This window comes from Anoplopoma fimbria, chromosome 23 (genome assembly GCF_027596085.1).
Source record: "Anoplopoma fimbria isolate UVic2021 breed Golden Eagle Sablefish chromosome 23, Afim_UVic_2022, whole genome shotgun sequence".
Classification (NCBI taxonomy): Eukaryota; Metazoa; Chordata; class Actinopteri; order Perciformes; family Anoplopomatidae; genus Anoplopoma; species Anoplopoma fimbria.
In genome coordinates, this window is record NC_072471.1 from 14,993,632 (window position 1) to 15,021,065 (window position 27,434).

General features: G+C 40.0%; 1 protein-coding gene across 1 annotated transcript in view; it reads right to left on the bottom strand.

Annotated features, from left to right (window-relative positions):
• The window catches only part of LOC129112289 (chemokine-like protein TAFA-2), a 54,865-nt gene that overhangs the window by 14,654 nt on the left and 12,777 nt on the right, over window positions 1-27,434 (bottom strand). The window contains exon 2 of the mRNA XM_054624317.1: window positions 3,355-3,458. Within this exon, the coding sequence (XP_054480292.1) occupies window positions 3,355-3,457 (103 nt within the window). The 5' untranslated portion in view covers window position 3,458. The remainder of the gene's footprint in view (window positions 1-3,354; window positions 3,459-27,434) is intronic.

Consider the following 27,434-nt stretch of genomic DNA (forward strand, 5'->3'; position numbering starts at 1 on the left):
GCAGAGGATAAATCAAACCTTCTTTTCTCAAATACCAGAGAGGCAAATAAACTGAATTTACATAACTGTCAGGGTAAAAAAGCGTGTTTGAATATGATCCCGTCTTTGCTCACACAAACCGGTTATTTAAAGAAGTGAAAGCTCATATGTTCATTAGAACATCAACTCGTCTCCTGGCTGAACTGAACTAAATTCGCCGAGCCTGTCAGAGGGTAGGCTTAGCTCTTTTTCTTCTTGTGTTCTCTGAGAAGAAATACATTTTCTCTACTTTGGACATGTTCTGGGTTCATTTCATCCCCCGAATGATAACAGGTTTACAGCATCAGAAATAACACCCAGGGGAAATCAGGGCGCTACGTCGGCCATCGGAGAGAAATTGAATGCGTGCAGGATTATTCTGATCCACTTCCTGCTGAAATGATGAGCGCCCTTGAGTGGGGGATCGCTGCCAATCAAAAAACGTGTACATCAAAGTGCCGCGCCCCTGTCTAATTGGTCGACAAAGAGAAGAGGGGTATGCGTATGCATTTTTTTTTTAACAGCTCACAGATAGACATCCTGTCCGGCGGCAGCGCTGCCTGTACACCACCAATTACCTGAGGCCGTGTGTTGTCAGTGGGACTCCCAGTGATGAAAACATGTGGGTCGGCCTCTACTTGTAATGTTGCTGAGTTGCCATAATTGATCTCCCTGGGTTTACTACTGACGACTCGACAACACTTTTAATGAGGAAGGGGGAGACGAGTTTGACTCATACCTCCAAAATAGCTGGTCCAGTCCATTTACCCCCCCCCCCCAATTTATTTACTATGGTGACATTCTATCTGGGATGCTGCATGGTGAGAAATTCCTTTGCAAACACCTCACAGGACAAACGGTGGCCGCTTCGTCCTGCGTCCCTCCTCGCATGGATGAAGAGCTGAGGCCTCACACTATGAGCAAATCAAACAAACCTCCGCCAGTCCATTTGGTTCCTACGGAGCTGAGTGAACAGATGGATGGAGACTCAACAAGCTTGTGGACAGAGATAATATGTTTTTGTCTAGACGTGAAGGAGAACTTTGACCTGATTTGCTCAAAGACTGGAGCCATGGTTTCACTTTTTGGACCGTTTGTACAATGATGTAATAGGATGAAAAACACTGCCGCCAGCCAGTTTTTCAGTTATCTCTGTCATCAGATTTCTGCCAACTTCTTTGTTTTCTTTGTTCTATGAACAGCAGATCACCTGGTATGATCCCTGCCATTAAAAAAAACCCAGCTCCCTATATCTACTGGAATAAACATCTCAAAGGGGAACTCCTATTTTACACATCAGTATCAGTTTGTTAGTCACACAGAGTATGACTCAGAATGCTAAAACAGTTGTTTGTCTTCTTCGGCTCCGGAGGAGCTTTGTCAAGTCTAAGAAAATAACCCTTTGTGATACCATCAGGAATATCTGAGGCTGAGCTTAGAGACTATATTTTAATGGTAGAGTAAGCCTGAATTTAAATCTACATGTTGAGTTTGACAGAAGTAGGCATTTACAGGGCAGGGAGAACAAAAAACACAAAGATTTACATACTTTGCTGCAATGACACAGTCTGCTGCCAAAGCCGTGCTGAATCCCATAGCCTGCTTATCACCTTGTATTAGTCTTTTTATATAATGGGGAGTATATACACCGTTAAATGTATCTATGTTCTGGAGGCAGGTATTATGCACACACTGTGGAAACATATTCCCCTTGGGGACAATAAGAATATCTATTGAGTTGTGTTATGGTTAATGTAGTATGCAAGAATTTGGAGCTTGACTCACATTAGGGACAAAAAGTCAGCCCATCTCAGGCTCTGATGCAACATTGATGGACTATTTTTGTAATTTGATTCCCCTAAAATTACTAAAGCAATTACCGCTCGCTACCCAGAGTATATGGAAATGATAAAAGTGATTCAACCAAAAAGCCTGGCACGATGAAAGGACAAAAACAGGTTACAAATATATGCTTTCATTTATTCTCAGAAGTTTACTTTAACTGTTGAGCATTGTGGTTTCAAGCAAATGTTACATAACCAGGAATAAATATTGCATTTGCTGGGGATACCTTTCAGTCGTGGATTAATACATGTGTGGTGCTCTATCAGTATTCTAGTATTTTCTGGCAGCAGGATGGTTTATGTGGGATACATTCAAAATAAACCAGTGTATGTTCATAGTCATGAAGGAACATGTCATCCAGTGATACAGTGTGGCTCACTGATGTGTTTTTAATTGTTGTTGAACAACAGTGGAGCTCTATGGAACAGAGGAAATATATATATATCAAACTTTGGTCTCAAAGAAAACACTTTTCATGGGGTGTGTTGGCAATAAAAAAATACAGAATATCACCATATTTACCCTTCCCACTGCCAAAATCAATGAAAGAGAACATCCTAATATACATTAACCCCGATGCCCACAATATACTGTAAGTAAGCAAAAAGTACCAGGATCAAGGTAGTCTGTCAGACGATATGCTAATTATACTTATCAACCAACCAAGTTACTTGAAGACTTTAATGAGCCGTTCACATGTTGCGTTTGAAAACTCAAGGAAAATGCCAGCCAATGCAGCATTCATCGTTTTAATGAAATAAGTTGCTTGGGAGGTTGCAACCCTGTTATACCTGCCGTAACCAAGCAAACGAAACCTGTGCGCTGCAATGGCGACGATGATGAAGTTATGGTTATATAGTAGTGCGCCTCACTGACCAAACTTAAAGTCAGAGCAAAGATTTCCAGCAGCGTAAATCCCTCACAGTAGCTTTAATGCTCCATTTGTCATCTTCAGTTTGGCTGACCTTTCAACCGGATGTGGTGACGTCCTTGGACGAAAAGGCTAAAGCAAGTAAAGAAGTCAGTGGGACGGATCGTAAGGCTCTGGGCAGCCCTGCACAAAATGATTAACTTTACGGTAGAAAGAAAAAATTCCAGCTGCGATTGGTTGTTACTGGTCACATTACGTTTGGTGCGTTCTGCCTGCAGTTCCAAAAGTAAAACGGCTTTTATCTCCGGGCGCTTGTGAATGCTGGCGTGCCGCCTTCCATGAATCTACATCAATGGATTTGAGAAACGCCCCAAAAACATGGATATGCTGATATTTATGTACTAATTATGTTGGAGTTAGCACAAATTGCATAAAGACAGAAGCAGGTTGTGAGAGTTTTGACCTTTTTGTTAGATTGCCTCATTGGAATGTGCATTTGCTTCCATTGAGTATATATACAGCAACAAACTCAGGTGGTATACTTGAGAAGTTTGAGCAATGGACATGAAAACAGACAACAAGATAAAACCACTTGTAGATTGTTCTTTGAATGTGCTCACCTGTAGCTCCTTCTGTTGGTACGGTCATCTCCCAGACACTGATCACGAGCACCATTACAAGTAGAGCCCCTTTACTTCCGATCTGCTTGTATCGCTCACTCATCCTGGGAAAAAGAGAAGAGGAGTCACCATGAGTAGGTCATTTATTACACCAGTAATTTTAACCTATAACGTTCCTACCTTCAGAACCGCATTATATGTACAAGGACTATATTTAACTAGAACAAGAAGAGGGTGCTGCTCCACCAGCTCTCTCTTTAACTTCACAATAGCTTACCCCGTCTGAATACATATAGGCTCCTGTCAAGACATAGACAGGCTTTCATCCTTCCTCTTGCTTCTCAAAACAAAGTACAGCTGCGAATGTGCCCGAGATCACCGTCTCCAAATCCTCTCTTTCTTCCCCCTGCACCTCCTCCACCTCTCTCCTGCACCACGAGGCTCTTACAGCGAGAACACGAACAGAAGGTGAAGACCCTCTGCCACCCCAACAGGCTTCAATAAGCCTCTCTGGGCTCTACAGGCAGCAGTGGTGGAGAGCGAGCTGGCCACCGCGACTAATCCACCCCTCCACAGTCCCCCTCTCCTCCGCACTCCCTCTCCCTAATGAAGTGGCGGAGAGGAGGCCGCACTCGCCATCTGGCACGCTGCGTTATCATTGATAGACAGCGATCAGGTTTCAAACGGGGGCTGCAGGAGCGGTGCAGTAATTACTGGAAGAGGCCAGGTATCGTATGGCGCGAGCGGACAAAGTTACAAGCTGCGTTTTACGCCTTATTTACCGCCTCTCATCCGCCTGCCTCATTGACGTATGGATCGGCTAAACCTCGTTGGGGCTCTCGGATTATTAGTGTAATTAAGTTTATTTTGGCAAGGCGAACATGACCTTTTGCCGAGATTCTCCCAGAGCCCCACAGGAATTGGAATCATTAGTGATGTGTCAACACGGCAGAGACAGGACTCGCATGACTAAGATTAGAAACATTACATCAACACAAGGAAACAATCTCAAATACCGACTGTAAGTACATATAGAAACACCTTAAGAACAATTAGTCTTGTTGTCTAGTAACATTTCCGAAATTATGTGAGAAAACAGCTGGGGGCCAGATGTGATCTGTGTGAAACTTTATTCCACACATAAACAAGTAACATAGTTTTTAGGTTGTTTGCCTATTATATTTATTGTATTATTACTTCATAAAATGTCAATCATATGTGCATTTTGAAACCTCATTTTAAATGATTCATGAGTGATGAATTTCATCATTCTTCGTATTTACATTTGAGCCATCATCTCCTTGTTAATAATCTGATATTTTTATCCTGAATTGTGAGGCACTTTGAAAAGTTTCAACATGAGCGCTATGAATGAATCATTGATAATCCATCAGAGGTTTAATAATAATGATGATTGACCAGTATGATGGCATACATATGATGAAATGGTGGTATGGACGCTACAAATAGCCACAGTATCGATATGGAAACTGATGTTTAAGGGCTTTTTTCTACATCTATTTATGGCAAACTGTGGGAGTGGAAATGAGACTTGTGCATGTGTGCCCAGCTCCTCTGTGATTGAGATTTATAAAAGTGAATCCGGTGTTTGTTCAGGCTTTATATATCGCCGGAAAATAATGTGTATGCATATTTCTCTCTCTGTGCGTACACACAGCTTTATCTGGAAGCTTAGCCAAAGGTGAAGAAAGACAATTATTTTTGTCGGGTTGGCTTGTTTCTCTGAAGCATTAATTTTACTTGTGATATATATATTTTTTTCTTCTATGTATCTCTACTAATGTTTACGGACTTTAAAGAAAGATATTTAGGGAAGTGCTCTCAGCTTAGTTGTCTGGCATCCTCACAGTGACTGCAAGGCCAAGTTCGAGCATGCAACTTCCCGTAAGCGATGCACCGATCTGACTTTTTCAGTCCTGATACCGATACAGAGTATTCTTAATTAATACGCTGTATGCCTCGCTGTGTGGAAGAGACTGGGATCATTATTTTATGTGTAAGACAACATCAGGGTTGATTTAAACATTGCTTTGACCAACAATTCAAATGTAAACCTTTTGAATTAAAAAAATCCAACAGGAATTCAAAAACCAGTATAATATGTATATAGTTTATTAATATAGAGTTTAATTGAATAGATGGGCTCCTATGCACCAATACCAGCTCCAGCTATTTGGGTCAGTGCATCCTTATTTCCTGTCAATCCAAACTCGTAGTTTTTACGGTTAGAGAGCAGAAACACTGGGATTGGAATAATGTGTTTTGAAAGTAAGTACCTTTAAACAAGTACTGCACTCAGTACAATTTTGAGCTACTTTACTATACAGGGGTATCTAAGTTTTATAAGATTTTAAGCTTTACCTCCACTGTCCTTATAATCGTTTCATAGTTTATTTTACAGAATATGATTGTATGTTGTAGATATATCGGCCGAATAATATATTTATAATAATACTAATAATAAAAAGTTTGAATTAGCTCAAACAGCAAAATGCTGCTTGTACAGTTATGCATTGGTATTAAAAATCCAATAACATAACATTCACATATACTTTAAATATATTTTGCTCATAGTATTTTGTACTTTTACTTTAAGGAATATTGAAAATGATGGTTCAACTGTATCATCAGGTCTCATCAGTCAGGTATAAAACATTGTCAGATAAGCAGTTGGTCTTAATCCCTGTAACCCTACTTTCTCCCAACCTGATTTATCTGCTTGGATTAGTGAAAATCTACATCTCCCAGAATGCTCGCTGGATTTACTGTAAATATCAGAACATCATGTCATGTTTAGCCACCTATCCAGGAAGAAAAATACACCCAAACCAAAGAACTCAACTGATCTTTTAGGGTATCATGGTGGATTTTTCCATCACCAACATGATATAAATCTCCACAGAGGCCATTATGGCCAGTTTCGGGACACTTAGCAGGGGAATTCAAAGGCAGCTGGAGAGACACGTTAAAGGAGAGTCACTCAAATGTTGACTGTGATGGCCTCTTAATGGTGAGGTTCATGTATCTGCTCGATTGGACCTCAAATTGTACACTTAAGTGCTCGTATTACAGCAATGGGTGCTAATGTTCACCTCCATGGCGACAGATTTATAGCCGCTGGTTAGCCGAAGAATTGGAGGCCGGGTTGAAACGGTGGCCAGTTGATGTTGCTGTGCAATTCACTCTGTGTGTGAGTGTGTTTGTGTGTGTGTGAAAAAAGGAGGCCATTGGTGACAGAGTGCAGGGCAGAGCACTACAGCGTCATTTGTTGGGTGCTCTCTAAGGGTGCAATTCTGTAAATGACATCTCATTGTCCCTGAATGTGCTGTGTTGTCATTGGTGCGGCGGTGTGCTCGGCAGAGCAATACGCTGAAGATTTGTTACAGTTTGAGGCCATTTTACATCACAACCTTGAATGGGAGAGCTTAAGCATCTTTGGAGAAATACAGCAATTTATTCTTCTTATATGGAAACGTCTGTTTAGCTGCTCTCAACTCACCGTGATCCAGCCTGTATGCAGTTCTCAGAGGCCTGGTAGCTCATTTCTGCTGCACAGAAAGGGATGGATTTTATATTTACGTTTCTCAAAACTCTTAAAAACTGTACGATTCCTATTATAAAAAATATTAATGTGACAGTGTCTGATCTGCCATTTCTTACAGTAGATCATAGTAGCTTTCGGCAGCTATAGAGATATTTCTCACAGGAGTTGAAGAAGCCCGAACCAAAGCTCAGAGGACAGTAAACATTGAAGTTCCATTCGTCTGGTGGCCAGAAACATGACACCCAATGAATGCTAATGTTGCTCTGTGTCTGCTGTATGTGTAATTAGGTTATTATTTTCCAACATGATCTGCATAACGACTTTATACAGTGATAATATGTCAGACGAGTTAAACATTTTTTGATTAAATCAATTAATACAAATTAGATTTATTTTGAAATGAATTTGATCCCACAATTCTTAAAAAACCTAGTCCCAACACATAACTCTAGGGCTGCGTGATTTGGAAATAATCAAATGTCACCTTGACCAAATACCTCAATATTGAAATTGCACTCTAAATGTAATACAATAATTATTATAATAATAATCAGTAATGTGGATATAATGACTAAGTGGTTAAAGGTGTGAGCTCAGAAAATGACTTTAATGTAGCCTTCAAAACCAGGAAACAGAGCACACTTCACCATATTACTACATCCAAAATCTAAGACGCTATCTGGTCTCATATAACAATATTGATATAAAATGTAAAATTATTCCTTTAAGCATGATCAGCCGTTGCATAAAGGACTTTACTTTAAATCTTCCCTGGAATTCCATTCGGCCAGAGCAATAAAGAAAAACTTCTCATGGTAATGATTACTTTGGTGAAGTATTATTACAGGTTTTATTTGTTCGTGTTACGCATTTGAAGACTGGAGTTTTATTGCCGCTGGGTTTTAACAAAGATTCCAACGGGTGTTTTGGAAGGAAGCAAACTCTGACTCTAGAGCGATTGGAAGTTTTAATTGTTCATTTTAGTCTGACAGTTCTTCATGTATAATGTATACCCTTTGTCACACAATAGGCCCTGAAGTGAAACACATAATGCATGCAGATGATTTCCATAAGCTTGATACATGAACCGCACATTTAAGTTTGGAGGATAGCAGATAAAAAAACAAATACTAATAAACCGGAGCTTAAATGAAATGTGTTATTATCCTCTGATTGTCTGCAGCGCTTTACGTCTCCGCCTCTTGCCAGCAGAGACAGAACGTCTTTCCTATCTCCAGTATATTGCGCTGCTGCACTTGAGGACACTTTCAAATGCAAATGAACACCTTCAGTGAGGAGTAATATTCTTTTCACCGGTGCCACCTCAGTAGTTCTCCCAGATTTGCGTGCTCAAATTTATCCAGAGATTGGACTTTTATCCCTTTGTTATGAGTCGGCTCTGTTGTGCGGCGGATAAGCCAGCCGTGTAGATCTTCGGATTTCCTTTCAAGAGTACAAAGTGAATTTGTTTAAAACTGAATGAAGCGTGATATCCCCATCTCTGACCGAAAAACTCTTGATTGTCTGAGTCGTTTCTTCCTGCCCTCCCACTCCCACTGCTCTCCGTGAAACAAATTGAACGGCAGCAGACCAACAAGGCTGCTTTAAAAAGAAGTCCACTCGATGCTTGACCTTGGTGAGCAGACACACTGACTGAGGAGCTACCAAAAGACTCCTACACTCACAAAGATGAAAACACCTTACTGTAACAACTCAACTCCCACCTCAACTAAATCAAAAGAAATAGCTGCATGTTTATACCGCAGTGATCTCTGATGAACTGTAGCAGTGATGTCACTGCACTACAACCACCTCATTACACCTGTCCAAAAATAAATTAGGAGCAAAGCACATATTTTCCTTACATATGAGTTTCTTATAATGCAAATCAATTAATTATTTTTTATCTGTTAGAGTACAGTTAAAGTACAATAGCAACTTAACACTATTAGACAGTTCCAGTTTTTTCGCTGAAGGTTTTTCAACTGCTAAAAAGAAAAAGAAATGAATGGAAAAGTTTTGACAGGCCAAAGTGCAGCGCTGCCCAGGAGTCTGCTTTCACTTTATTGCTGTCGATGGAAAAATAATAACATATTGTTTACTGTTGCCTTGAGACACAGTGAACAACCCCACAATCTTGAGACTTTGCCCAATATATTTTTTCCTCTTGTACCGACGGTGAGACTGAACAATACATCAAAAAAGTTTCAGGTTATGTTCCCTTCTTCCGCTGGCAGCCATATTGGGGCTCTCTCCTCCTAACAGCTCATTGGCATGCTACCTAAAATGTTTAAATTGTCCAAATTACACACCTAAATTTATTTTATATATATCCACAAACAAATCAGCAGATATCCAAAGGCCATTTTTTTTTTGATAAGTTCAACCTGCAGATGAAAATTAGCCTGCACGGCCAAATCTGGCGCATTAACCTGACGGCTCATGTTAATTAATGTATATTTTTTGTACTTAAGTACTTAAGTAAAATAAACTGGAATATAATATTCATAACTATGTTCCCATAATCTATAATCTCCTGAAATTTAGAATCGTTGTGTTTTTGTTAGTTCAGAATAAGCCTTTCATAACAGCATAATGTGTTACAATGCCATGTTTCTACAGTAGCCTAGAACCGACAAACCAAATACTAGCTCTAGAAAGGGACAATTTCAAATTGAGTAAGCAACGCAATTACAATTCAGGATATTACTCTAGGAATAAAGCATCAACACCACACTTAAAAAATAGAACATTTGATTGTATTGTTTGGCGTAATTCATTTATCCCTCTTTTAATTGCATGTCCCTACTCAAACCTGGAATTGGCATGGAATAAATTGTCAAGGTTAGCGTTAGCATGATAATTTAGGCTATTTGTCTTATGCCTATATTAGCGCTTCGGTCCGGTAGCTAAAGGTTAGCTCAGGTAGCAATGTTATTTTACTTTTCATCAAACTTTAACTCTGGTTGTTTAGGTGTAGAGACATAGATGACAACTTTACTTTAATACAGTAACCTACATTCTGATCTAAAGTTAACTTACATTGCATAGCAGTTGATGTACAGCACAGACACACTACAAGCTAACACTCTGTTTCACTTGTCAGACATAATTAACTAATGATCAGTTCTACACTGATTTCCCATGACACAGAGAGACTTGGCTGGTGGCAGATTCTCATGTCTCTACAAATTCTGTGTTTGTATGCACAGGCAGGTGAGAGCTTAACAAAGACTTAGACTGACTACAGTATTCTGTTTGACGAGAGCTGAAGCCAGAAGACAGAAAAACATAAAAAGGTTTCTCAGTGGAAATTCATCCTGAAACAAATTTAACCTATATAAAACATCTTAAGTTTGTAGAAATCAATAGGGAAAGATAAGCATCTTAAGTATTTTCTACATTCATGCTTTAGAATAGTGTTAAGATGTAAGGTTTATTATAAAGGTGTATTTGATTTGGTGAATGCTGAACGCTTCAGAGAAATCCAGTGCCTCAAGTAGATCCCGATTTTGACCTCTTTTCTCATTTGTCCCATTTGTGTCACTTATTTTCCTACTTTGATGGGCTCTCACAAAGCCACGATACGTTTCATTAGCGAGTAAAAGACTCCATCGCCCTTGGCCTATTAATAGTAAATGTTTGCAAAGGAGAAAAAAAGAAAAACTGGGAAATTCATCCTTCACCTGCTTCCTGCACGATGAGGACGAGTTTTTAAGGTGGTAGTAACTGAAATTCTAATATTTTCTGCAGCATGCAAACCTCGTATTATACATTTTAAAAGGTAATATGTCATTTACGAGGATTTATCACAATGTGGTATAAAAGAAAGTATACTCAATAAGAAGTATTTTAATGTGTATAACACTCTACATAAATAAAGGATGTTTTAGTCCACTTTTTAAATGAATGCCAGGACTTTATGTTCTAACCACAACCTCATTTGGAGAACTTAATTAGCCAGAAACACTGCAGTAACATCAGTGAAGTAAATGTCATCTCCTCAGTGTGTGGTGGGTAGAGGTGATGAAGAAGTTCAGCCATCGCTGCTGAGCTCACTGTGTTCCCAATAGTTTTCAGAAGAATAATCCTGCTGTTAAAATACAAAATGGGACAAGTCAGAAGTTAAAGATCTCCTCCAGACATGTTTGTCAGACATGGGTGATGCACGTAAACAGAACGGGGAAACTCTGATTACAACACACACATAGGAAGAGTGACTTCATACTCGGGTAGACATTACTCCTATATATCGTTTACATTGCTAATAGTTATTTGCTGTTATATCTATGCTCTGAATATTATAAAGAACCTTTAAGGCTTCTAACACTGGCATATGTTTTCCATAAATATCTTGCCTGTAAAGCAGCTTTAGCAGTAAACCATAATGTGTTTTACTTAGTAATCATTTTAAAAGTGTAAGATTCAATTTTCAGTTCCCCACAATTGTAGGAAGACGCTCCCTTGAAATGCACGAGGCGTGTTTGTAATCCACAGTATCACAGAGATTGCGTGGCAGGCGGAGGGAGTGTTGCTAAACCGTTAAAAAAAGTTGGACTTTTTCCTCTCCGTCTCTGCAGCCGGATTAGATACAGGGATTACCCCCTCTTCCCCCTTCCCCTCCATCTCTATCTCACTCTTTGCTTGGACCGTGACAGAGGCTGTCACCTCGGACGGCTGCGTGGAGCCGATTTGCTCCGTTCACAGAGCAAACACATCGCTCACTCGCCAAAAACACAGCTGTTCCCTTCTGACAGTGGAGGAGGGAAGCTCTCAACCCTGTCACGCCAAACAAGGGGAGCTTGCCCACTCTTTGTCACGCGCCCGTGCCGCATCCGCCGCAAATCCTGCTCAGTTCACTTCATAAACAGGACAAGACAGCTGTCAGGGCCGTGTTGATGTACGAACTCATGACTATAAAAGGAGCCGTGCTTCAGCACCTTGTCCTGACAACTCGCTAATCAAATCATTATACAGCAGCCTGCAGCGGCACCGAGCTTCTGTGCTGTTTGATCGCCGATCCAAACTCTGTCATCATTAGAGAATCCTCAGGCCTTCATGCTCGCTTTTGATTGGCTGCTCATATCTGACCCCCGCGACCCTTAACTGGATAAGCGGTTACGGAAGATGGATGGATGGATGTTTGTATCAATTCTAGGACGTAATCCATATCACAAACCAAGGATCCGACAGCTCTGTGAAATATATACATGCAAAAATTGTGTCTTTGTTTCTTTCACTGGTCTCTAACACATTTCAGTTGAGTTTGAGTTTTTCAGAGTCTTCCCCTTCAATCAAGCTTCACATGTTTTCGGTTGCTTTTGTCCTCCACAGAAATGCTGACTTTGTGAGATATACTTTGGATTTCAGTGAACAAAAAAAATCATCTGATTCCATCTGCTTTTGATCAAAACAGCAAAAAAATCAAAAAGTAATGCTGCACAGCTTCTTACTGCTCATGCTGATTCTAAAATGTAATCTCTGAGTCACATGCGGGGGGGGACTGATTGGGACACCTCAAACTGGGGGCGACTGGAGCCCCAGTGAGGAAGGGGCCTTGATTTCAAACATGGACCAAAGAAAAAAGCCGAGGCAGAGCAAATATCAGCGCTGTTACCCGACACTGACGCTGAGTGCCCTTTCAGAGAGTTAACCACCAAAACGACCTTCCGTAACGACACGTCGAGATGCTATCTGAGAGGCCGCGCTCATCAAAACCGCAACAGCCAAATGGTCTCAACCTTAGTTTTCCTTTGATCAAAGTGTCGATGCATCACCGTCTCATGATCCCGGCTGCTATTTCAGTCCAGGCCCCACCTTCAAATATTGCCTGGCACCATCAGCACGAAGCAGCATTCGTACAGAGCACAGTGTACCTCTCTGAAGCCTTTTTATAGGTGAGGTCTCATAACTCAACAGCCTTCTGTTTGACTCCCTGTAATTGCCCTCTTAGCTGAGGCTTCATGAATTAGCAATGAGGACAAACATTGTCTAAACATTTTAGGAAAAATCAGAACGTTTGTGTCTTGTTAGAGAGGAGTAAAACTGTAGAGATCTCATGGAGAAATTTTTGACAGCTATAGTTAGTAATTACATTTACTAATAACATTTCTAAATGTTTAAAAAAAAAATCATACAAAATTATTCAATATTATATTTAAAGTTCAAATAAGCTCCATCATTACCAACTACAACAGTAACATGCTGCTCATACAACTTCACATCAGTTGTTTTTGTTAACCGTTCATAAACAATATGATAAATAATAATTCAGCACTCACAAAGGACAGTTTTCAGCATTTCTTTACTTTCAGTTTTGTTAATAATATTCAGTACTCAAGTACTTAGTTCAGTACTAGGGTAGTTTGACATGTTTGGAAATATACTTATTGACTTTCTTCCCCAGTGTTGGATGAAAAAAATCCTCCACTATCAAGCCTGTATGCTACGTAGCTACAGCCAGTTAGCTTAGCATATCACAACAGGGAGAAACGGCTAGCCTGGCTCTGTCCAGAGCGGACAAAAGGTACATAACCTACTGTTATCACAATGTGATAATTACTTTTTTCTTACAATGTGGTGCTACTTTAATACTTACATTTTCATACAGTGTTTTTTTGAGAGTATTTGTTCACTGTGGTATTGGTACTAAAGTAAAGGATCTGACAGAGTCAGTGTCATGTAGTATACTATATACACTTAATGATGAATTAACTTTGTGCAGTGAAAAATTCTTATGTCCCATGATGATCTTGTTGAGTTTCAGAAGCCTGATTTCCACCTAAAACTTCCCTTACAAAATAGAAAACAATTTCCACATAACAAAAAGTCAGTTATCTGTCATCAGCTTCAGTATATATCTCAAAGCCAAAGACAAGTCAATTTTCGTAATCCCAAACAGTTTTATGAAGGACATGAAGGCAATGAAGTCAAACTGTCAGAACGGCATCAAGATCCAAAGTAGGTCAAATCACCAAGTGACATTTTTGGCAGCTCTTTTAAAGAAAATATATTAGTGTGACAATGTGTTCTCAGTGCGTCATCGTGGAGTCCGTCCTGTAACTGGAAGGACACGGGTCTGATCCCTGTGTCAGACCCGTGTCCTTGTGTGCGAGACTCGCTGTGCGTCGCTGTAGATGAGTGCGTCAGCTCAATGACTGCAGAACAACATGGAGGAGGATAAATAAATGATGTATGAAAAATTATATTTATACCTGACAGCCAGTCAGGTGTGTGGGAGTCAGCAGGAAGCTCCCCGTTGATGTGATTTCAGCCTTGTGGGTCACTGTTTCACGCTGTTGCAGTTTCTAATGTGTTGTTTGATTTGATTCGTATTAATTGGCTGCAGTGCTAAACGTCTTTCCCGTCTCACTAACACCTCAAAGAAAAATTATTATTAAAACATTTGTGAAAGTAACTGGAGTTGTTCCTCAAGATAAAAAAGGGGGGATGATGGGACATGGCAACCTGAGTTTGAGCCTTTTTTTTTTTGCTGTCCCTGGGCTCGGCTGTCGTTTATGTGATAAGCCGGAGCTGATTCAAAGGCTTTTGGATTTTTACATGTATCAGAATATTAAATGCCATTTTTCTTTTGTCCTAGTTTGATAACAGTAGAGGAAGTGCATTCTGTATCAGAGAGCAGATAGGAGGACTGTGGTTTTCACACTGTGTTTAGTCACTTTATGTAAGGTTTTATCTATTATTTAAAAATGTAACCAATTTTCTTTAACATTATTGTTTAACCCCCCCACCTATTTAGCATTTATCAGCACTATATTCATGGTTTACACAGACTTTAATGAAGTTTCTTTTGAATACATATTTTATATTATCGCAGCTGTCTTTTCCGATATTGTCATTCATTATCTGTTTACTCAATATCATGCACTTCTCCCACAGGAGGAGTTTGTAGTTGACAAATCATCTTACAGCTACATTATAATGTGTGTGTTAGCTTTGAGTTAATTAACACAAATACCCACAAACAGATTATGTGTACACCTTTCATAACATAGTATTTAACAATAATAACCCAACCCATTTTTTATGCAATAGTTTATAGTTCCATTGATAAAGTGAGGCCAAAAAGGAAAACACATTGTTCCCTGCCTTTACCTGCTACCTGCATACTGTAAACATTTTTAAATACAAATAGATATGTGAAAATACAACCCTCTTACACACCTCAGTTCTATAAATCTTTTGAAGATATTGATGGTTTAAATGAACAATATAATAGAATACACAAGGGTGAAATATGGTCACAGGTCTTAAAAGTACAAAAGGTGTCCTAATAAAGGTAGGTTGTTTTTTTTAAATGAGCCCCGCCCACTCCAAACCGTTGTGCACGGACAAAAAATAAAAATAAATAAAAGAGATGCACTGAATGATGGTTTTCAGATCAGCCATGACAGGTCAGTCTCATGTTTCCAAATTTCATTTACATTTACAATCACATTTACATTGACTCACACACACGTGACTAATGCAGAAAATAGATTCTGAGGGCCTTTAATGTTAGCTCGACTCTAAAACAATATCCTTCACTTCACTGATTATGTCTCTGTGGGAGGAGTCTAGTCCCTGTCGTAAGAGAAAATGTACTTTTTTTAACAGAACAAACGAGAACCCGACGAGATTAGTTGTGTTCAGGGGCTGCTCCACAATGTGGTTGAAGTCATTTCTGGATGCATAAACAACCCAAACATGCTATTCATTACCTATTCACAGCGGGGTGGACTTCTCTTTAAAAACAAAGAAGAAAAGCTATTTAAGAAATCACATAGTAGAGTAGGAATACATTACACTCTGAGGTAGCCGCCATTTATCATCATTATTAAACAAACAGCCGGTGCCTGAGTCTGGTGCCTGTACGTGTCAGAGCGTAATGCTCTCTGGATACTTCCTCTCCCTCGGCCCCTTCCTGCCTTTTCATCACTGACACCTTAAAGCACATAGAGCAGCATTTGGCAAGTTTTCTTACCTCTGTGAAATAATTACAGGCTGCATTATGAGTAAAATAAGGTTTTTAAGTATAAACTGGTATAATACTTCCTAGCTGTTTAGGTTCAACATGGAGCTGAAAGAAAGTGGAAGCTATATAAACAGCAACAACAGAGCCACAGAAGAGGAGTGTTGATCACAACATTGCGATATATTCGCATGCTCTGTGTGAAACATCTGTCAAGGCTGCATCCGCTGCTCTCTCTGTGAAGCTAAATAGGAGAATAAAGGGATCAGATACAAACAGAAAGAGAATATGTGTGTGAATTATGAACACAGCAGAAGACTGAGTGATATGAAAAGCAATGATTGTGAGATCTCAAGTTGTCTCACCACGTTTAAGAGCAATTTTCCTTATTTAATTATTTTTCTTTTCTTTTCTCCTTAGCTACTCCGTCTTCACTCATTATAAACGCTTTCTTAGGTGACAGGCTCAATGAGCTCAGCCTCGGCACACTTCCTTCTGTCTGTGCGATCGGAAACCCAGAAATTCCCACTTCGGATTAGTTGCAACCAATAAGCACGGGGGGGGGACATGAATAGAGTTGGATCTCGCACGCTTTGATGAGAAGAAAAGGTGAGGAGTGAGGTGTCAGAGCACGGGGGAAATCTATTTTTAGGCGTCTAATGAAACTTTTCAACGCCGCACCGACGACAGGAGAGAAGTTGACAGGCGATTATGAAACTCTTTAATTAGCTCCCGAGCTCTGGTGTGTCTGTTAGCCAACGATGCCTCCCACTCAGGTTTTATGTTAATTGTGTGCAGGACTTTTTATGTGGAGACTCCATGAGCGAAGTGGCAGAAGTTCCATCTTCAACAATAGTGACTAGAGGAGTTGTAGCAAAATGTGTGATCCAAAACGTCAACTATGACGATCAAGTGCATCTCAATCAGTGTCATTTTGCACTGATGTTGAACACCAGTACCATGGAGTCCAATGTACACACCACAGAGGTAGAAAAAGACAAGCAGAAAGATATGGTTAAGAGTCTGGGTTAGTTGGGAAATCTCTCACCATCACCGTCTTCCTCTTCTTCTGTGTAAAACCTGCAGCTGATTGCAACATATTCAAACCACTTTTCTGAAAAGCATGCTGGGAAATGTGGGAAAACACTAAATAAGATAAATTATGGGACAATGATGTTGTACTGCAACTAAACTGTGGTGGATTTAATGGATGATTCCGGTGGATTTCAATGTGGATCTTTTAATCAAGGTTGCAACCAATTATTACTTTCATTATTGATTAATCTGCTGTTTATTAAGTTGATTCATTGATTATCATTTAGTCTATAAAATGTATGAATATCTGTTCCAAACCCCAAAAATATATGTTATTAAAAGTTAAAAATGACTTCAGTAATTGAATCGATTATCATTGAAGGGGAAGTGGCAGCTAGAATAGAATTACTGACAGAAACATGGGCTAGAATAAGTTATATTGTAAGTACTGAATGAAGTACCAGTTGAAGTTGAAGTGCTGAAAGAAGTGTTATTTGATGTTTTAAACTGAGCTGGAAGGTCAGTTGAAATAAATCAATGCTAGTGTGTATAGACAGAAAGATAAATGTGGGGGATTTTTTCCAAGTGTCTAATTAAATTCATTTTGTTTTGTTTGTTTTATTTTAATTTATGTAGTTTTGGCCATAAATACATAGAGTGATACCAAGTTAATTGCTGGGATCTAGAAACAACAACTTTCGCTCCAAAGACGTCTAATAGGTCTTCTTCAGTTTCCTTTTGCAATGACGGATTCTTATTGACAGTTTGAGTCTGTTTTCTTGTTCTTTTCCCTCCAAATACAGTGCCCTCCAGAATCATTGGCACCCTTAGTGAATATGAGCAAAACAGGCTGTGAAAAAATGTCTTTGCTGTTTATCCTCTTGGTCTTTCACTCAAAATATTCACAAAAATCTTACCTTTTCATTGAAGTAAAATTATTGAAAGAAAAAAAAAATGTTGACATTAAATAAATATTTTTCTCCAAAACATGTGTGTCACAATTATTGGCACCCCTAGAAAATCTCATGATTACAATCTAACTGAAGTATAATTCCAGTCATTTTACACTTTTTAAATTCACCTGTTTGATTAGGAACTCTTAAGTGGTCAACCATGACTTCCTGTTTCACTGGGGTATAAATATGAGGTGACACAGGCCAAATTCCCTTAGTCATTCATCACTATGGGAAAGACCCGAGAACACAGTGACGATGTGCGACGAAAAGTTGTTGAGCTGCACAAATCAGAAAATGGATATAAGAAAATCTCTAAACAGTTGAAAATACCCATTTCCACTATCAGGGCATAATTAAGAAGTTTAAAGCGACAGGAGATGTTAAGAATCAGCCTGGAAGAGGACGTGTGTGTACATTGACCCCACGCACCGTGAGGAGGATGGTTCGACTGGCAAAAGAATCTCCAAGGATCACAGCTGGAGAATTGCAGAGGTTAGTTGAGTCTTGGGGTCAGAAAGTCTCCAAAACTAGCATCAGACGCCACCTACATCACCACAAGTTGTTTGGGAGGGTTGCCAGAAAAAAGCCTCTGCTGTCAATCAACAACAAACTAAAGCGCCTACAGTTTGCCAAACGTTACTGGGACTTTCAATGGGACCGGGTTATATGATCAGATGAGACCAAAATAGAGCTTTTTGGCAACAAACATCAAAGGTGGGTTTGGCGTAGACAGAAAGATAGCCATACAGAAAAGCACCTCATACCCACTGTGAAGTATGGTGGCGGATCTTTGATGTTGTGGGGCTGTTTTTCTTCCAAAGGCCCTGGACATCTTGTTAGGATACATGGTATCATGGACTCCATCAAATACCAGCAGATATTAAATGAAAACCTAACAGCCTCTGCCAGGAAGGTTAAAATGGGCCGTGGTTGGACATACCAGCAGGACAATGATCCGAAGCACACCTCAAAATCTACACAAAAATGGTTCGCCGACCACAGAATAAAGGTTTTGCCATGGCCATCACAGTCCCCCGACCTAAACCCCATAGAAAATCTGTGGGATGAGATGAAGAGGAGAGTCCACAAGCGTCGACCTCGGAATCTGAAGGATCTGGAGAGATTCTGCATGGAGGACTGGTCTCAGATCCAGTGCCATGTGTTCACCAACCTCATCACGCATTATAGGAGAAGACTCAGAACTGTTATCTTGGCAAAGGGAGGCTGCACAAAATATTAAATGAAGGGGTGCCAATAATTGTGGCACATATATTTTTGAGAAAAATATTTGTTTCATGATAAGAATTTAATGTTTCTTTCAATTATGTTTCTTCAGTTAAAGGTTCAATTCTTGTGAATATTTTGAATGGAAGATCATGAGGATCATTTTCACATCTCGTTTTTCTCATTTTTACTAAAGGGTGCCAATAATTCTGGAGGGCACTGTAAAGTGGTCTACATAATCTGACTATACTGTTAGCTTCTTTCCAACTTGTCTGACAGTATGGTGACTAGCTTCTTACCCTGTTGGACTTTGTTGTGCTGATGCTGCTGTTTCCAAATCCCAGCCTATACTTTCATGCGCACTAGGGCTGCCCCCTGAGAAGTCGAGTCCACCGTCAGTGACCCAACAGGCGACTTGAATTTCTTTGATTCAAGCAGTCATTTTTTTTGTTTAAGAGGCTATGAAGCACCTTGTGCCTTAGTCATTTTAATCATCACTAAAACTCATGCCAAGGGATTTTTTGGATTGCTAGACACGTAAGGAAAAGTCAAATCTAAATTGAAAAGCTAAATCCTATTCAAATGAAAAATTTCAGATTCTGGTACATCCCTAGTGAGCACATTTTCAGAACTGATAGAAGTGATGAGAAAACTGTGAAAATTATATTTGCTTAATTGTGTGTTTTCCTTAAAGAGCACCTAAACAGCTAGAAATCAGATTTTTTTTTTCTCAACTTCAAATCACCTTGCTGCAGTGATGAACCTCTGTACTCCAGAATGTGTCAGTACACCGTGACATCACTGTTGGGTGTAGTTAAAGGTGCAACGGAACTCCGTTCTTACCAGGGCAAACAGTTAGAGGTGAAACAGCCTGGAAACCGTCAACCACAGAGGGCAATGAAACGGTGATTTAGACTAGTTCCATTATAGCCAAGACTGAGTTGAAGTGATTTGATAGTAAATAAAATGCTCTCGTAATTGTGTTAGATGTGTGTGTGTGTGTGTGTGTGTGTGTGTGTGTGTGTGTGTGTGTGTGTGTGTGTGTGTGTGTGTGTGTGTGTGTGTGTGTGTGTGTGTGTGTGTGTGTGTGTGTGTGTGTGTGTGTGTGTGTGTGTGTGTGTGTGTGTGTGAGAAAGAGAGCTGAACAGGTAGAAAAAAGTAACCGGAGAAGGGGGGTAGCCATTCCAGCTAATCATAACTGATCCTCAAACTCCTGCGCAGGTAGTATTCACATTCCGACTGTCTTTGTATAGCAACACTAACCGCGGTCATGAAAGCACCGCAAATGTCGAGCTCCGTTGACACGAGCCATAAATCAACAGCGCCTTGCGTCCTGTTATCTCCTGCTCTTTCCTGTCGACCTCTCTCGCGTGTCGGAGCGGAAGCATGACGGCGAGCACCTGAGGCGTCCCGTGATAGGGCGGCTCCTCTCTCGGCCGGCTTGCGAGGGCTGCTGGGACGGAAAGGCCAGAGGAAGTGGAGAGGGGGAGGGAGGGAGAAATCAATTTAATTACACAAGGCAATTGAGCAGAGCACACAGGCTTTAAAATTAAATTGCACCTGTTTTTTTTTGTTTTTTTGTGGTTACTCTCCTCTCTCCGCTGCTTTACATCACAGAACAACGAGGGCTCAAGTTATTTTAGCCGTGGCCCTCGTGAGGCTTATAATCCAGGCTAAGTGACAGGCTAATTTGTGGTATTAGATTGCTTTCATCGGGTCGTTTGGGCCTGCTTTGAACGTTCGCGGTATGAAAAGGCAGCTCTGCCTCAGCGGTCACATTGACTTGTATGCTGTGTGACTGCTGGGGGGTGAAAGTGGGAACTGATGAGGAGGAGGAGGAGGAGGAGGAGGGGGGGGGTCACAGCGGCTCTCAGAGGCCATATTTCCTCAGTCGTGTTCAATCTTCTCACCGCAGATAGAGGACGAGCAAGAAGGACTGAGCAGAAGATATGAATATCGTAGCAGTTGCAGGCGGGAAAGTTTCCTACATGCAAAGATCAGTCGACTGTTCAGTCTAATTAAAATGAATTTAGTTGGTTTATAACGAGAGTTAAATTGCACTTAAGGTCCACGGAAGGAGAAAATTAGGTTTTCTGCAGAAATCCATCATAAGGGACAAGAGGCCACTCTAGTGGTGTTAACACGGCTCAAAAGTGAGACAAAAATCTCCAGCTGAAGATCTATCCGTGAAGAAATCAAAGTCTGTGTGTGTGTGTGTGTGTGTGTGTGTGTGTGTGTGTGTGTGTGTGTGTGTGTGTGTGTGTGTGTGTGTGTGTGTGTGTGTGTGTGTGTGTGTGTGTTTGGGGGGTGTACATACCAGGCTAAAGCCTCATGATACACCCTGAAACACAGACACAAGGCCGTTTTCTCTAACAATAAGACGGGACTCATGCTAAGTCAACTTATTGCTGATGACCATTCACCGTGTCAGAGGCCAGAACAAGTAATTAAAGGCAATAGAAAAATGGAGGATTAGTTCAAATTAATCCGCAACTTTTCCCCATTTTCTCGCAGAAAATGCTGAAATGGAGGGATATGGAAATCTGGCAGAGCATAGCAGAACTAATGGCTTGGCAGCTCTCACCCTGAAATGAGAAGGGACTAATGGATCCGCCGCCCTGGCTAAGATGGCTGAGCCAGATTGCATGTGGATTTAAGTGATTAAGAACATGGTGGCCCCCGGTCCATCTTTAGTCAGAGAAAATGTAATGTATGTCAATGAATGCTAAAATATGAAATTCCACATTTTAGGAATCCATCCGCGTTGCAGAGAATGCAGGGCATAATTCACGCCAGAGATTAGGAAAGTATATGCTATTGGAATACATATGGAGGGGGTGGTGTGAGGGGCAGCAGGAGTCCGCAAATAGCAACATACTTACTCAAATAATAGTTGTGAAAAAAATGTTTTCGTTATTAATGCAATTGAAGTGATTAACCTCATTCACACTGGTTTAAATACACTTGAAATGTGTCAGTGGTGTAGGATTATCTCACCCAATTAGCAAAGTTTTTATTTCAAGACTAATTATTGGTGAAATAAATTATCACAGGCAGGTTTCATCATTTAATTTACACAAAGTATTTCAGCAATTTAAAATATAAGTAAGTGAGACTTTTACTGTGCTTTGGCAGAAAAATATATATTGATTAATAGGGCTAATTAAGTCAGTGTTGTAGCACATTTCCAGCTAGAACTGCAATAATGATACTCCATAAAACATGACAAGTTGTAAGAAACGGAGGAATTTCATCACATTAGTGGCCCTTAATATTGTTAATATTATTATTGACTCATCATTTAACATTATGTTATGTCCGTGATGCCAGATAATGTAATACCGTGATGTTATGTTATCTGAGAATTGATTACCTTTCAAAACTTTATTGCATTTTTAAGCCATGTTAAGACAATTTATTACATTGCACCAAGTTATTACATCGTCTATCAACAAAATAAGGGAAGACCAGAGGGCTGTGTGTGTGTGTCGGTGTGTGTGCATGTGTCTGTGTTAGTCTGACACACCAGAGAAACTGAATTCAAATTTAAATAAATACAAAATTGACATGACGCCTTTCAGAGTCAATTGAAAAATCTCTTTAGCCATATTATAAAATTATTTATTTCAGAGTTATGTATGACATATCTAAGCAACAGTGGGACCTAAAAAACGACTCACGTGGTTAAAGGCGCAGTAAAAAAAACAATGTATAGACTCATACAAACATAATCACTCTGTTTTCACTTCTGACCCATCTGAAGTGTGTGGCCGTATCTGTCTTTAAACCTCCCCTCTGTATTTTCTGTAGTTTCTTATTTTTCTGTGTTCACCACGTTTCTGGGCGTCAACGTCTATAAAAACGACTAGGTCCTAGATTGTAAGCACACAACCAAGAGGAAGCAACAAAAATGGCAGACACAGTGCAAAAAATCGGGAATATAAGCGCCATTCAAAAACGGAGTGAATCTCACCGTAACCCTCATTAAGCCGGGCTGAGGGGCCAACTTTGAATATTTTGTTTACAAACCGGAACTGACAAATCCTACTCATTGTGCCTTTAAGTCTATGCAACTAAAATAACCTGGTTAAGGTTAGGTAGAGTTCAACGTCATGATTTGAGACCAACTCCATCTTAAGTATCAAGGTCCCACTAACTTTTTGCTGCAATAGAATATCATACTACTTTGGGTTAGAGCAGGTGATTTCAATCCCTCTGAACAAATACCTACTTTAATGTTTCTATAGAGCAAATCAAGATCCACAATCCGAGGGTCGGTTCATGCTCAAAGTTCATACGTTGTCCTGAACGGCGGCGTCCGAAAGGCGTGGCGGATGTTTTCTAAGTTATTCCACATCCAAAGAAAACCGGATTACTCAGAAATCAGGAAATCAGACAATGCACTTATATGCACTGTAATAACCTCATTACTGTATATCCACATACACATGCGGTTAGTCAGTAATTCGATTTCTCTTCTGCCACAGAACTTCACTTATAAGACTCAATTGAACTACTTCCTGATTGTGTATGTGTGTGTGTGTGTTTGAGAGGCTGGTGGCCGAGTGAGAGGACAGACTCTGTAGTGATAGCTCGAATGCCTGAACAAACAAATCGAAATTATTTGATGTTCAACTTATTTTGATTTATAGAGTTAGTATAATTACTTTGAGACATTTTTGATGGAAGTATATTGAATATGATAACACATTGCTACCTCTGTATCACTTCTTGCCGCTCTGCTGAAAATTTTATTTCCCAAAAGTAATTGTCAGGCAACTGTTTGCATGCAAAGCTGATAAAAAAAATTAGGCTACATTTGGTGAACGTGAATGCAACACTGCTCAACAGCTCACTAATTAGGTAAAAGTGCTGAGTGGAATCTCTCCAATTTGAATCCTGCAAACTGATCTCAGTCATTCTTTAATGAGCTGTACTGTTCATGATCGAGTCCAAAACTGAAGAAAACTGCTAGAAAAAATGGACAATTTGGAGAGAAATGAATTCCTTTCATAGATCTTCCTGAAATATACAATTCATAGCAAACCCCACTCTCATAATAAAAGAATAGAGGACATACAGCAGAAAAAAAGAGGTGTGGGACTGCGCTCATGCCGTCTGAAGGTGCCGCTCAGTACAGCCATGACCGACTTCGACAGGTGCTGGCGGATAATTGGGCGCCGTGCCGGCTACAACCACGGCGCTGCTGTCTCCTAGAGCTCATTACTATCACTCAGAAGTTCCCCCCTTAAAAAAAACCTCCACAGCCACATGACTCGGCGTATTTGGTAAACCGGCGACTGAAATCTCTTGAAACGCCGCCATTAAAGGGCCTGTCACTCTGCGAGCTGTTGAGGTGCTGTTTGGACGGGTAAATGATTGCACTCAGCATGAGATTTGACACACAGGTTCAGCTGCATGCAGATACACACACTCGGTGAGGTTCAGTCAGTCCTGTTATGAAACATACGTATATTAGCTGGTGATCACAGCTTGAAAGCAGGACATTTTCTGCCTTACTGCCCAAAATGTTTTGCAATAGTGTTTAATCAGCTTCAGTGAGCCAACAATATGTTCATTTTCCATGCATTTACAGTTTCTGTTTAAAACCCCTCCCTTAATACATATTGGCTTACATTTTTGCTCGCTCCTTAGGTAATGTTTTAGGCATTTTTGCCTTAATTAGATAGTTAGAAGTAGATGGAGACAATAAGAATGGAAAGACAGGGGAGAAAAGGTTCCCACTAAAGAAGAAGGATGTTGCAATTACCCTTATGACTAACTGGCAACCCAGAATGCCACCCACTAGGGCTATTCAGACTGAATATAGCTCTCACCAAATCATTGATAGAGTCTGTGTTGGTGCTCGTGTGTTCCCAGTGAGAAAATATAAACCAGAGAGTCTAGTTTTAAGGGTTGTCAGACATCAAGACACTGAGTTTACATTATACTCCATTAATGTAGGTTTGTGCAAGAATGAGCAATTATTTTTTCCTCCATCTCAATGCTTGTTAGATAAATTGTAAAATCAGCAAAATGCTACAAACTACAATGTGTCAAACTGGTATGTGGGTTTGCACATAATTATATGAAGATTCTTTTGCCAGACTACCGTACAATATTTTGCAAGAGCCTTCTGTGGCAGCACCTCCATCGTAGCCTTGCTTAAAGACGTCACATTGCAGCAACAGTTAAACCACGATCAACTGTTTTGCAGATGACTCTGCACTTCTTCAGCGGGGCCTTGTTCAAATGGATAAGGGGGCTTTGTTTTTTCACTCAGGGCTGAAGTCGGTCGGTCGGAGTAGAACTGAAATGAAATGAATGAGGAGCTTGTACTTTCAACAATAATGGCCATATAAGCTTTCTTCAGCAACTGTTTTAATTTGCCTATGAGCTATGAAGCGGAAGTTTGACTTGAGAATATTTAGTCACACGTACTATTCGCTTAGCATTGTAGAGTAGTATAAAATAAATGTTTTCCTAGTTTGCTCTGATTACTGATCTTTCTTGGTTTGAAAAGGGACTTTTCCATGAAGCCACTGTAAAACAGAATGCCTTTTATTGTCATTAAACACATTGTAAATTAAACACATTGTAAATTTGAACCATGGAGCTAGTTAGTAATCTATTAATGTACTTTTACCAAAAAAGTTTCTCCATTTTGGGGAAAGTTAATGAATGGGATGGTCATTGCTGACTGAAATGACTGCTTAAATAAAGCAAACGCATGCAGCAGTTTGATATGAGGGTCCCCTACATGACAGTAATAATTGGCAGAGCAGATGTTGTAATTTTTGTCACTAAAGCAGATATCTTCTTATTCAAACCCAAAACAAAATCAATAGATATTTGCCAAACTGGTCTTTCTTGAATTTTCTTGAGCTTTGGAGAGCAGTGTGTTCTTGTAAACAAGGCTCTGATACCTTCATGTGCAAAGCCACACACACACACACACACACACACACACACACACACACACACACACACACACACACACACACACACACACACACACACACACACACACACACCCCTCAGTCTCATTACAAATACAGACAGTGCCATGCTGAGCAGATGCTCCTCAGCATGTATCACATCTTACACCTTTGAATAAAGCCTGCTCGGGATGCAACTGCAGATTGCCTGGGTGTGCTGATAGCCAGAGTGCCTTCATGAAGTGGATGTTAAGAGAAAATTTTACATTTTATAAAATTTCTATTCTTCAAGTCTGTCCTCATATCAGATCTCTTCATAATCTAAACCCAATCTGTAAACCCCTGAAGTGTCATATTTTCACGATTTTAGTGAAATACCAAGAATAGTCAAGAGTTGCCTTTAATCAAGTTAAACATATACGTCTTTGGTTTTTCAAGTTGAGGGAATCACAAGATGCACCACATTTTTGTCTTGTCTCGGTGTCAGACAAAGCGGACTCTGTGTTTTATTTCAGGAAAACAACTTTGGGGATTTCTAAATTACTTATATCTGTGCATTGTCTTATTTATTTGTTAACATCCTTACTATTTCTCATAGATGATAAAGGAAAATTGCTATACATAACACAATGCCTTTTGATTATTTTATCAAGGCATTTGTCATGATGCACTTATACATACTAACATTTGGGGAGTGAAGAGGAAAATTCATGTTTGTAGTCTTGGTCTTGACTCAGCCTGGCCATGTCTTTGTCTTGACTTGCTCACAACCCCTCAAAATCTCTGAGGGCGGTGGTCCACCATCGAGGGTCGACGATTCATTCACATGATGGGTATCAAATGAAGTACTACTTTAAAAGTACAGGTGTTGGGGCTGGCACAGAGATTTGTTTTTTTAAACAAACCCGTGCCTAGGTTAAACTCATTTTATTGAGAGACAAGATTTGTTCTTTCCTGTAGGTGAGTGGAGAAGTTTACAGACGGCACCCATCAGCAGAATTTTATATTTGCTAATGTGATGAATTTAAAGCAGCTCACCTGAGCAGGATCAGATAGTCTCCTCTGTTACAAATGAGACCCATAAAACAGGTGTATTTTCACATGTACAGTACAGCCTGATGACTCAACAGTCATGTGTGCTGTCTGAGGAAAAGAGACGGCCCATTGCAGGTGTTTCCTCACTCCTGGTTTTGTAATTAGCTGTCAGCACCTTGAGCTTGACCATGTAATTGGTTCCGATGCTGCTTTCAACTCATTAAAGTTGACTATTTGAGAACTTGATTTGCTCCGTGTCCTTCAGAGTGAGAGAAAAGAAAACATTCAGTTCAGGAGCAAACCAATCCTCCACCAATGTGCTCCGGCGGCTTAAAAAGTGGAAGACAGCTGAGAAG